Source organism: Dermochelys coriacea, chromosome 5 (genome assembly GCF_009764565.3).
Source record: "Dermochelys coriacea isolate rDerCor1 chromosome 5, rDerCor1.pri.v4, whole genome shotgun sequence".
Lineage (NCBI taxonomy): Eukaryota > Metazoa > Chordata > Testudines > Dermochelyidae > Dermochelys > Dermochelys coriacea.
The window spans coordinates 21,202,874-21,213,934 of NC_050072.1; the positions used below are offsets into that span (position 1 = coordinate 21,202,874).

Below are 11,061 nucleotides of genomic sequence, written 5' to 3' on the forward strand. Positions count from 1 at the left end.
CCAATGTGATATATGCCATCATGTGCCAGCAATGCCCCTCTGCCATGTACATTGGTCAAACTGGACAGTCTCTACGTAAAAGAATGAATGGACACAAATCAGACGTCAAGAATTATAACATTCAAAAACCAGTCGGAGAACACTTCAATCTCTCCGGTCACACGATTACAGACCTCAAAGTGGCTATCCTTCAACAAAAAAACTTCAGAAACAGACTCCAATGAGAGACTGCTGAATTGGAATTAATTTGCAAACTGGATACAATTAACTTAGGCTTGAATAGAGACTGGGAATGGATGAGTCATTACATAAAGTAAAACTATTTCCCCATGTTATTTCTTCCCCCACTGTTCCTCAGACATTCTTGTCAACTGCTGGAAATGGCCCACCTTCATTATCACCACAAAAGGTTTTCTTCCTTCCCCCCGCCCCTTCTTGCTGGTAATAGCTCATCTTAAGTGATCACTCTCCTTACAGTGTGCATGATAAAACCCATTGTTTCATGTTCTCTGTGTGTGTATATAAATCTCCCCACTCTATTTTCCACCGAATGCATCCGATGAAGTGAGCTGTAGCTCACGAAAGCTTATGCTCAAATAAATTTGTTAGTCTCTAAGGTGCCACAAGTACTCCTTTTCTTTTTTGCGAATACAGACTAACACAGCTGCTATTCTGAAACTTGAAATAGACTGTGTGTGTTTTCTGCAGATACCTTCAGAGCTGTTTTGAAAGGCTTCTTCTCTGTTCCATCACCAGTAGAATCACAGCCCTCACGTTCCGAAACGTACATCTCTCCTGTAATATAGGAGCAGCATATACAGGTATTTTAAAGCAAGCACAAAACTTGGTAAGATTTTAAAAGGGATTGGATATTTATATGTCTATCAAGAATATTCAGCATCATCATAATTAATGAAGACGTTTTTGAAGAGACATTAAGCCTCATGCTTCAGGTCTCACGAGAATCTCTAACTGTTAGCATGTCTACACTGCAATGTAAGCCCAGGGTTAGCAGAACTCAAGTTCCCAGACCCTGGGTTTGTTAACCTAGAGCTTGAGTGTCAACACTCATTTGGGACCCCAGGTTAGGAACTGGCGAACCCTGGTTCCTACCTGAGGCTCCAGAGTCTTCACTGCATTAGGCAGGCCTGAGTCCAATCACCCACATTCTCAGACTTCCTAGCACCTCCCAAAATGTGGCAGCAACGGCCCTTTGTTTGTGATGCGGGAAAACTTGACTGTCCACCAAACCACTGACAGAGGACAAAGAAAGTCAGCCTGTAGATTACTTTTGGAACAGGATCTACACTGCAAAGCAACAGGGCTTGAACCCTGGGTCCTGGCTTGATTCAGGCGTGGACCCTCCACACCTGTGGGGTCCAAGGACCAAGCCAAGGGTTAGTGCAATTTGTGTATAGATGGAAGGGGGGTGGGGGTGGGTTAAGGCTTGAGCTGTAATTCAAACTCCCATCTTACTCTGTAGTGTAGATATAGACTAGTATCCCCATCCTCCTATTAAGGTTTCTTACAACTTCCTCTGAAGCTTCTGATGCAGACCACTGTCAGAGACAGAATACTAAGCCAGACAGATTTTAGATCTGATCCAGCATGGCAATTCCTATGTTCTTATTAACTCAATAGTGATGTCTTTGCAGAGTAACCACCACATATGTAGTTAAGACTACAAGCAACTTAACACAAGGTTGCAAATAACTACTAAAGACCTTGTGTATAACTGTAAAAAGTGCTTAAGGGAGATAAGTGTCTATGGATTATTGACCGGACCTGGGCACCCAACTTCCTTTGGCACGTTTAAGAATATCACCTCTAAGAGTTCATTCTAAAACACCCCGAAGAGTTAATTCTAAAAGTCTGTTCTTCTTCTTCTTGAAGTGATACATGTACCAACCAATCGTGATTGCACACTAGTTTTTTGTGCTTTTCAAAGTGATGCGTGTGTATGTTGCAACTCCCAATTTTTGCAATATTTTGGTGCAACTTCTCAGTGCACATTTTTCCCACAACAGGAAAATAAGGATATTTGGTTTAATATAACTTTTTGAAAAGTAGGTTATCTGGGAGCATAATGCTTTTTTAGCTTTATGCACTTTTCTTTTTGTTCTGATTCCTTTAGGATACATTCTCACCCCATTAACTGTTCTCAATGTCTGTTGTGCCACTTCCCCTTTTACTGTGTTTTTTCCTCCTGTACCATCCTCCCTGGTGTTGCCCCTTTTATTCCACCCATCCATGTCTCTTCTCTCTAACTAGCAAGAGATGCACAATAACTTAGTTACATAGAATTTGCCACATTGAAGCTCATTGAATCTGATATCCAGGACTGCATACTTCAGAGGAAAGCAACAAAAACAAACCCATAATGCACATAGCTAATTGTATAATTATTGGTGGAAGAGGAGAGCTTTGGGGGTAAAAAAAATAGGAAAGAAAGGAACCAAGAAACATGTACTGATTCATAACTGTTGACTACCTTTATAACTGCAAAAGCAATGAACCACCATTATCAGCCCTAAAAATATCTTGCTATAATCCCTTGATTTGGTGGCTAATAATCACAAAATTCTACTGGCCTATTATGTGGAGTATCTCCTTTATTTGTTCCAAATTTACCACTTACTAATTGCATCAGGTGGCCCCTTTTTCTTGTTGCCTGGAATACAAGGATTGATCTATTTTCACTATTCTGGTTCAATACAAAAGTCAGCAATTAGGTAACATGACAGATGAAATTCAGTGCAGATAAATATAAGGGGAAGCACGTTGGAAGGAAGTTTTAGATATTCCTACACGCTGATGGGGTCCAAATTAGAGAGAGAGACCTGCTCATCACAGAGGACGGTTCAATGAAAGTACTTGCCCAACATGTAGTGATTGTCAATTAACCAAACACTGTGTATGGCATATTGTTTTAAGAAAGGAATAGGGAGCAACACGATGACATTACATAAATTGATGGCACACCCACACCTCGAATATCATCATCAGTTCTGTTCACTACAGACAAAAGGATAATGAAAAATATTGGAAGCATGGAAAAGCTTCCATACAACAAGAGACTAAAAAAAAAAAAAAAGATTAGGACTGTTATTTTAGGGAGAAGACAAAGAGGTGAGATAAGGGTATATAAAACAAGGAGCCACACAGAGAAGGTAAGTCAGACACTTATAACAACAACAGTTTGGGAAATTACACATGGGGAAATTAACAAGCAACACAATCGAAGTAAGGAACAAGAAAAAGTATTTTGTTGGGGTTTTTTAGTAGCTATATTTCATAGTTAACATGTGGACCTAGTAATCACATAATATTACTTTAGCACACAGATTAGTAAGAATAAAAAAGGGCATATTTATACCAATGTTGAGAATATCCAGTTAAACTAGCTAGGATAACGTACAAGGGATATTGACCCTCATGTTTCAGGAGATAAGCCAGAACAGATTTAATAATTTTATTAAGATTATGTTGAAGTAAAAAGAAAACGGTACAGAGTTTAGGCATAGAAGTTGCTGGTTATCAGGGAATAAAATACAGATTATTAAGGGGTGTGAAGTTCAGTTTAGGAGCAGGTGGCGTAAGGAATACATAATCTGCAATCTCCCCGATTGGGGGTAAAAGTTTAACGGGTCAGTACAGACATTGAGATATGGGGGTATGTTGTCCATATAATGGCTATGTTTAGGTGTGGAGTATAATGAGCGGGTACGATGATGAGGATGGATCTACCCTCAAACTGATAAAAACAGATTTAATAATTTTATTAAGATAATGCTGAAATTACTACATGGAGTCAGACATCTCTCTGTCACTCCCCTGGGCATGCAATTGCAGAACTGTCCATTATAGGGCTTTCACACCTTCCTTTGAAACATCCAGTGCTGGCCAATGCCAGAGAGAGAGAATACCAACCTCGATGGATCACTGCAACAGCAATTCTTAGGTTCCTAAATTCAAGCATGTGTGTATACATCTGTGTCTATATCTAGAGACAGACACACAGACAAACATATAGAGAGACAGACACAGAATCATAGAAATGTAGGGCTGGAAGGAACCTCGAGAGGTCAGGAAGTCCAGCACCCTGTGCTCAGGCAGGACCAAGTAAACCTAGATCATCTCTGACAGATGTTTGTCCAGCCTGTTCCTCCCTTGAAAACCTATTCCAAAGCTTAGCTACCTTTATCATTAGAAAGCTTTTTCTAATATTTTACCTAAATGGCCTTGCTGCAGTTTAAGCATATTACTTCTTGTCCTACCTTCAGACTTATCAGGTCCCCCTCTCAGTCTTCTTTTCTCAAGACTAAACGTATCAGAAAAGGTTAAAAAACCTGGGTATGTCATGTTTTCTAAACTTTTGATCAATTTTGTTGCGCTCCTCTGGACTCTGTACAATTTGTCCACATTTTACATGAAGTATGGCACCTAGAACTAGACACAGTACTGCAGCTGATGCCTCACTAGTGCAGAGTAGAGCAGAACAATTACCTCCCATGTCTTACATACAAGACCCCAGAAAGGCTAATTTTTGCAACTGCATCATCATCATCAAAAATTGCATTTTTGGCTCAGATTTGTGATGCACTATAAACCCCAGAATCCTTTTCAGCAGTATAGCACCTAGCCAGTTACTCCCAAGTTTGTAGCTGTATTTGATTTCTCCTTCCTAAGTGAACCACTCTTTTGGACAAGGGGGATAAACAGTGGGATGGCAAAATCTGCAAAAAAACTCTCAGATAGTTAAGTCCAAAGCAGACTGCAAACCGTTACAAAGGGATTTCACAAAACTGGGTGACTGGGCAACAAAATGGCAGATAAAATTCAATGTTGATAAATGCAAAGTAATGCACATTGGAAAACATAATCCCAACTATACCTATAAAATGATGGGGTCTAAATTAGCTGTTACCACTCCAAAAAGGGATCTTGGTGTCATTGCGGATAGTTCTTTGACAACATCCACTCAATGTGCAGGGGCAGTCAACAAAGTGAACAGAATGTTGGGCATCATTAAGAAAGGGATAGATAATAAAACATAAAACAAATTGCCTCTATATAAATCCATGGTATGCCCACATCTTGAATACTGCTTGCAGATGTGGCCGCCTCATCTCAAAAAAGATATATTGGAATTGGAAAAGGTTCAGAAAAGGACAAGAAAAATAATTAGGAGTATGGAACAGCTTCCATATGAGGAGAAATTAATAAGATTGAGACTTTTCAGCTCAGACAAGAGATGACTAAGGGGGGGATATGATAGAGGTTCATAAAATCATGACTGGTATGGAGAAAGTAAATAAGGAAGTGTTTTTTACTCCTTCTCATAACACAAGAACTAGGGGTCACCAAATGAAATTAATAGGCAGCACGTTTAAAACAAACAAAAGGGAGTATTTCTGAATCCAACGCATAGTCAACCTGTGGAACTCTTTGCGAGAGGATGTTTTGAAGGCCAAGATTATAACAGGGTTCAAAAAAGAACTAGATGAGCAGAGATGGGGTCTCTAGCCTCTGTTTGCCGGAAGCTGAGAAGGGGCGACAGGGGATGCATCATTTGATGATTACTTGTTCTGTTCATTCCCTCTTGGGCACCTGGCATCGGTCACTGTTGGAAGACAGGATACTGGGCTAGATGGCCTTTGGTCTGACCCAGTATGGCCATTCTTAAATTCAAATAAAAAACAAATATTTAACACTTCTGTCTCTTCTGTGTTATTTTGATAATTCCAGCTAGCAATGGACCAATACAGTTGTCAGGATTCTTTTTGTTCATAATATATTTTAAAAACTCCTTCTTGCCATAAAATTCTCCTTGTGTCCCCTAGCTTCTCTTATCAATTGTCTACAATTCCTAACTGCTGATTTATAGTCATTACTATTAACTTCCCCTTTATTCCATTTTATTTTATTTAATTTATCTTATTTATTTATTTTACAGCTGCCTTCTCTTCCACTCTAAACCAGGTTGTTGTTTTTTAAATCAACACAGCCTTCTTCCTCAGCTGTGGAATTGTGGCTTTTTAGGGCATCTATGAAAGTGTTCTGAAGTGATTCCCAATTATCATTCACATTTTTTAATTAAATTATTCCTCCCAGCTGATTTGACTCATAATTGCTTTCAGCTTTGTGAAATTGGCCCTATGAAAGCACCAAGTATATATATTACTGGTCTAGACTTTATTCTGCTTGCACATTATAAATGTGATCAAGTCACAATCACTTGTACCTAAGCTACCATGAATTTTTAGTTCTGTGATCAGTTCCTCTTTATCTATTAGAACAAGGTGTTAGGATATAGATATTCAGGCCTGTCTGCAAAGGCCTGGACTCTAAGAATTTAGGTGTATTCTTATCACTTGGCTAGTTATAGAGGTATAAAAGAAAGAATCAAAATCACTGTCTGCTGGTGTAAGGTCCTTCTCTTACTGTGACAGTCTGAGGCCCTGTTCTTAGGCTAAGGCCTTTGGCTAAGCAGCAGAGGCAGCCATAAGCTGGGAAGCGACCGGCCACATCCTCACATTCCAAACTAGTCACTTTGAAATAAGGGGCTATTGGGCTGTTAGGAATACAATCCTGTCCTGATAATGCCTATCACCTCCAGAGAAAGGGAAGTGCCTAGAAGATGTAAAAGGAAACTTAGTTAGATAGCATCCTGTCTGGCAAGAACTCACTTATCAATAGCTGGGATGTGAAATCCTCACTTCTGTATTGTTTTGTCATTATAGTTCCCACTTTGCCATTGTTTGTCTGTATAATCTCTGTCTGGTTCTCTGATTGTTTCTGTCTGCTGCATAATTAATTAAGGCGTGGTGTAAACTAATTAAGGCGTGGGATATAATTGGTTAAATCATGTTACAGTATGTTAGGATTGGCTAGTTAAATTTCAGGAAAATAATTGATTAAGGTATAGCTACGCAGAACTCAAGTTTTACTATAGTTTGCAGTCAATCAGGAAGGAAGGGGAATAGGAACAGGGGTGGGGAAATTGGAATCACGTTTTGCTAAGAACGGGAACAGGGACACAGGTAAGGCTCTGTGGTGTCAGAGCTGGGAAGGGAGACACTTAAGGAAGGAAACTGGAATCATGCTTGCTGGAAGTTCACCCCAATAAACATAGAATTGTTTGCACCTTTTGGACTTCGGGTATTGATGCTCTCTGTTCATGTGAGAAGGACCAGGGAAGTAAGCGGGTGAAGGAATAAGCCCCTAACACAAGGTCGAATATAGAATCCCCCCAAGTTGGCTTTGAGTTAGGAAATTGTCGTCATCTATAACATTGAGAAATTCCAGGGATGTTTTAGCATAAGATAACCAGCATGTCATTCAAATCGAAGTCCCCTTTTTGTTTGTTTTAAAGGGGATGAATGTTTAGTTTTTATTACAATAAAGCACTTGGGATACAGTGCGTCTTAAAACATTGTAAAAAATTAACTGAGCGTGTTTGGAGGACAAACTTTTTAGTTGCAATGATACAACGCTTCCTCAGCTCTCGTTCCCTAATGCCCCTACTCTACTTGCGCTACATTGATGACATCTTCATCATCTGGACCCATGGAAAAGAAGCTCTTGAGGAATTCCACCATGATTTCAACAATTTCCATCCCACCATCAACCTCAGCCTGGACCAGTCCACACAAGAGATCCACTTCCTGGACACTACGGTGCTAATAAGCGATGGTCACATAAACACCACCCTATATCGGAAACCTACTGACCGCTATTCCTACCTACATGCCTCTAGCTTTCATCCAGATCATACCACTCGATCCATTGTCTACAGCCAAGCGCTACGATATAACCGCATTTGCTCCAACCCCTCAGACAGAGACAAACACCTACAAGATCTCTATCATGCATTCCTACAACTACAGTACCCACCTGCTGAAGTGAAGAAACAGATTGACAGAGCCAGAAGAGTACCCAGAAGTCACCTACTACAGGACAGGCCCAACAAAGAAAACAACAGAACGCCACTAGCCATCACCTTCAGCCCCCAACTTAAACCCCTCCAACGCATCATCAAGGATCTACAACCTATCCTGAAGGACAAGCCATCGCTCTCTCAGATCTTGGGAGACAGACCAGTCCTTGCTTACAGACAGCCCCCCAATCTGAAGCAAATACTCACCAGCAACCACACACCACACAACAGAACCACTAACCCAGGAACCTATCCTTGCAACAAAGCCCGTTGCCAACTCTGTCCACATATCTATTCAGGGGATACCATCATAGGGCCTAATCACATCAGCCACACTATCAGAGGCTCGTTCACCTGCGCATCTACCAATGTGATATATGCCATCATGTGCCAGCAATGCCCCTCTGCCATGTACATTGGCCAAACTGGACAGTCTCTACGTAAAAGAATGAATGGACACAAATCAGACGTCAAGAATTATAACATTCAAAAACCAGTTGGAGAACACTTCAATCTCTCTGGTCACTCGATCACAGACCTAAGAGTGGCTATCCTTCAACAAAAAAGCTTCAAAAACAGACTCCAACGAGAGACTGCTGAATTGGAATTAATTTGCAAACTGGATACAATTAACTTAGGCTTGAATAGAGACTGGGAATGGATGAGTCATTACACAAAGTAAAACTATTTCCCCATGGTATTTCTCCCTCCCACCCCACCCCCCACTGTTCCTCTGATATTCTTGTTAACTGCTGGAATTAGCCTACCTTGCTTGTCACCATGAAAGGTTTTCCTCCTTCCCCCCCCTGCTGTTGGTGATGGCTTATCTTAAGTGATCACTCTCCTTACAGTGTGTATGATAAACCCATTGTTTTATGTTCTCTGTGTGCGTGTATATAAATCTCTCCTCTGTTTTTTCCACCAAATGCATCCGATGAAGTGAGCTGTAGCTCACGAAAGCTTATGCTCTAATAAATTTGTTAGTGTCTAAGGTGCCACAAATACTCCTTTTCTTTTTGCGAATACAGACTAACAGGGCTGCTACTCTGAAACCAATGATACAACAGTGACTCATACTTCCAGAGGAGAAGTAATTGATCAGATTAAAAAAAACAAACCAGCACTGAACTGCCTCATGGCAGCCAAGGAAAAAGACTGTCCATGTTGCCTGTTGGAATGGATTTAATCCCTTACACATCACCTACTGCCTTTCTGATGGTGTCTAGCACAGCTCCTTTCCTGCATCAGGACGCTGATGGAGCTAGTGGGAAGACACACTAGGAAATGGGTGCAGCTCTCTCAACCTAGCACTGGTCAGTGCCCACTTCTTTAGCATACACAAGCCTCCAACAGCAGTGCCTCTTGCCCAGCAGCAGGCTGTGAAGGGACCTTTCAGCCACCTCATGAAAACTTTCATACTAGGTCAGTTCAATGGTCCATCTAACACATTACCCTGTCTTCTAACAGCTGACTGCCATATGCTACAGATTTCAGAGTAGCAGCCGTGTTAGTCTGTATTCGCAAAAAGAAAAGGAGGACTTGTGGCACCTTGGAGACTAACACACTTATTTGAGCATTAAATGTGTTAGTCTCCAAGGTGCCACAAGTCCTCCTTTTCTATATGCTACAGAGGAAGTCAACAGTTTTGAGTGATCCATCCCCTGTCATCCAAGCCCAGCTTCTGGCAGTCAGAGGTTTAGGGACACCCAGAGTACGGGGGAGAGGGGGGGAGGTTGCATCCATGCCCATCTTGGCTAATAGCCATTGATGTACTCATCCTCCATGAACTTCTCTTTTAAAAAAAACAAAAGAAAAGAAAACCAAAACCAGATTTACACTTTTGGCCTTCACGCCATCCCCTGGCAACGAGTTCATCATGTTGACTGTGCATGATGGGAAGAAATACTTCCTTGTCTTTGTTTTAAAGACTTCGGACTTAACTATCTCGAATAGTTTTACATCATCTGCAAACTGCCACCTCACCCGTTATCCTCCCTTCCCCCGATCGCTAATGAGTACGTGGACTAGGTAGCACAGGGCCCTGGCCGGGGGACCCGCGCTACTTACCTCTCGCCGCGATGAAAACCGACCCTTTACTCCTACTCTTTGTTGTCCGTGTTTTCACCACGGACTGACCCACGAGGAGATTTGCCCTTTTTGACGAGGGGCCTGGGCAGGCCAAGCGCCTCCCGCCGCGAGGGATCAGAGCGCGACCCCGAGCAGCGCCGACCCTAGCGCAACGTGTCCTTCGCGGCGCGGAGCTGCTCAGCCGGGCCAGGCACCACGGCAGGCCGCAGAGCCGCGCCGGGCCGGGGGCGCCGGGCCGGGCTCTCCCCGCGCTGCCCCGCCCAGGGGGCGACAGGGGGCCCGAAAGGCGCCTTCACGGGGCCACCGCCCCGCGGGGACTCACCTAGGGCCAGCTCGCCCGCCTCCTGGATGAGCAGCGCGGACATGGCGGCCGCGGAGACTCCCCGGCCCGGCAGCGGGCGGCTCCCCTGCGCTCCGGCGGCGAGATTGCATCAGCCTGCGACCGGGCCTCGCCGCAGCCCCGCCCCGCCCCGCCCCGCCCCGGCGAGCTCATTGGCCCGGCCCCGGGAGGGCCGCGGCGGGATTGGTCGCTCGCTGCGGCTGCGGGCTTAGAGCCGGGGCTGCGCCGCTGCAGGGCCGCCCGGTGCTGGGGGCCGGGAGAGAGTCTCCTCCTTGCGGCTGAGCCCGGGGGGACCTGTTGGGCTCCGGGAGCCGCGGGGCTTCAGCTGCTGGAAATCTGGCTAAGTGCAAAAGCGGAGGCGGCTGGGAGCGCTGGGCAGCCCAGGCGGGCAGGGGGGGTTCAGCCGGGCTGGCGGGGCGCGCGGAACGCGAAGCCTGGGAACGCCCCGACTCCGGCTGGATCCGGAGCGGGACCGGCTCAGCGCCTGCGGGGCCCTGTTCCCACCAGCCGGGCGTGGGGCGCTGAGAGTCTCGGCCACCGCTCAGGAAAGGAGATGGGTGACCCGCACAGTAGTCCAGAGCCGTCCCCTGCCCTCAGGCTTATGGACGGCATGGAGTGCTGGCTTGTTTTACAAACACGGATGCTGAACAGGGGCAGCACCCCCCCCCCCGCCGTGATAAATAATTGCCCATGG

At 44.1% G+C, this 11,061-nt stretch overlaps 1 protein-coding gene across 1 annotated transcript in view; it reads right to left on the reverse strand.

The window, feature by feature from the left end:
* Nucleotides 1-10,474, reverse strand: part of NARS1 (asparaginyl-tRNA synthetase 1) — a 35,953-nt gene extending 25,479 nt beyond the window's left edge. Inside the window, 3 exon segments of the mRNA XM_038401320.2 lie at nucleotides 713-795; nucleotides 10,350-10,411; nucleotides 10,413-10,474. Coding sequence (XP_038257248.2) covers nucleotides 713-795; nucleotides 10,350-10,411; nucleotides 10,413-10,459 — 192 coding nt within the window. The 5' untranslated portion in view covers nucleotides 10,460-10,474.
* Nucleotides 10,475-11,061: the final 587 nt, after the last annotated feature.